Below are 1,893 nucleotides of genomic sequence, written 5' to 3' on the forward strand. Positions count from 1 at the left end.
AAAAAAAAAAAAAAAAAAAAAAAGAATTACTGTCTACTGGGTGTTGGTGGCCCACACCTTTAGTCCCAGCATTCGGGAGGTAGAGTCAGGCAGACCTCGTGTGAGTTTGAGGGGACCCTGGTCTACAGATCAAGTTCCAGGAGATCTAGGGCTACACAGAGAAACCCTGTCTCAAAAAAACCAAAAATAAAATTAAGTAAATGGAAAGACTCACTGTCAGGCGAGGCATTGGATTTCCAGGGCCCATCTGGACACAGGTGCCCTCTTCCTGGTTTCAAGCCAGTTCTTTGGTTCCATGTGGATGCTGATCTCCAGTGAGGCACTGCTCAGGCCTTGCTCCCCACTCAGCACTGCCAGCATTGTCAAGGTTGGATGATTGTCATCAGATAGTGTCCCTGTGTTAGCAGATTTGTTTGTTGAAACAGCAGCAGGGAACTGACACAGAACACTGCAGTTGGTTTTTCTGTCAAGGTCAGCTAAGAAATCACAGCCCTCTGGCTGTTTGATCTAATTAGAAGTTCCTGCCGCAGAGACACTGACGCTAGTCATGGCTTCAGGGTTCTGTTTTGCTACAGTTGTCTGCATTAAGGATAAAGCACCATGAATGCAGGTGCTGGGTCTGACCCCAGGCACATAAGCCCTGCATGCAGTAGATGTCAGGTTGAGATGCCTCTGTTCCTGGCATGTGATGAGCAGGTACTTCTTGAGCATCAGATGTACTGGACAAGTGGTGAGGCCACCTCAGCCCTGCAGCAAGCCACAGGCAGATGCTAGTCCCCAACTGTGGCTCCTGATTTCTACCAGTAATGCCCCTGTTTTACTCTCTTTTAGAACATGGCATTGTGCCAGTCACCAGCGATTGCCAGGACCTCTTCCCTGCCAAGGTTGTTTCTCGCCTGGTAAAGTGGGTGATAATTGCCCATGAAGATTACATGGTAGGTAGAACTGTAGTCCTATGATCATGTCACCTCTCGGTTCCTGTCCGCAGCCCCTGCCATCCGTGCAGAGGCTTTAAAGGAGCAGCAGCTCACACTGGTTCCTTTTGTAGGAGCTGCACTTCACTAAGGACATTGTGGAGGCAGGACTGGCTGGAGACACCAATCTCTACTACCTGGCGCTAATTGAAAGGGGAACAGGTAGGTGATGGCTCTGCTGATCACAGGTAGCCTCTCAAGTGTCACCCATCCCTGGAAGTTGCCCGAAAGAAGCAAAAAGGTCCTAGAATCCTCCATGGAATTTGCACACACTAGTGACTAGGGGATTACCCCTTTCAGTGAGGACTTGTTCTGTAACATGGCCATAGTTTCATATCATTAAATCCTCACAAAGGTCACCGGGTGGTGGCCTTATCCCACTCACTAGCTGAGGAAAGTCTGGCTGGGTCAGAGCTTGGTCCCACCTCAGCTTTCAGCTTGGCTTTGCTTTCTGTTTTACTTCTCCTTCATCCGGCTAACAGAAGGGCAGTGCTGTTTTTTAGATGGTAAAAACTGGCTAACAGAGACCCTCCCTTCTACACAGTCCCTCTGGAGTCATGGAACTCTGTGCTTCCTTCCTCTTCTGACATCTGATCCTGCCAGGGCCTTCCACAGGGGTCACTGACATCATGCACAGGCGTTAGGCTGTTATCCTACCCCTGCCTCACAGCAACAAACACTGGGCTGAGAATGTCAGTGGTCCTTCCTTCTTCCATAGGTTGAGTGATGTAATAGCATTTGTGGGCTGGGGTAGAACACTTGCCTAGCATACCTGAGACCTTAGATTATTCCCCAGTACCACAAAAGATAAACAGAGTGTCCCAAAGCTGGAAATAAAGAAGAGTTTATTTAGCTTATAAGCTTGTGGGTTTGCTTGTTACAATTTTTTTTTTTTTTTTTTTTTTTTTTTTTTTTTTTT

At 47.7% G+C, this 1,893-nt stretch overlaps 1 protein-coding gene across 3 annotated transcripts in view; it reads left to right on the forward strand.

Annotated features, from left to right (window-relative positions):
- The window catches only part of Thoc5 (THO complex 5), a 35,527-nt gene that overhangs the window by 27,539 nt on the left and 6,095 nt on the right, over window positions 1-1,893 (forward strand). For all 3 annotated transcript variants that reach the window (XM_029483877.1, XM_021176115.1, XM_029483878.1), the window contains 2 exons: window positions 832-935; window positions 1,049-1,136. In XM_029483877.1, the coding sequence (XP_029339737.1) occupies window positions 832-935; window positions 1,049-1,136 (192 nt within the window). The remainder of the gene's footprint in view (window positions 1-831; window positions 936-1,048; window positions 1,137-1,893) is intronic.

The sequence above is a fragment of the Mus caroli genome, chromosome 11 (genome assembly GCF_900094665.2).
Source record: "Mus caroli chromosome 11, CAROLI_EIJ_v1.1, whole genome shotgun sequence".
Lineage (NCBI taxonomy): Eukaryota > Metazoa > Chordata > Mammalia > Rodentia > Muridae > Mus > Mus caroli.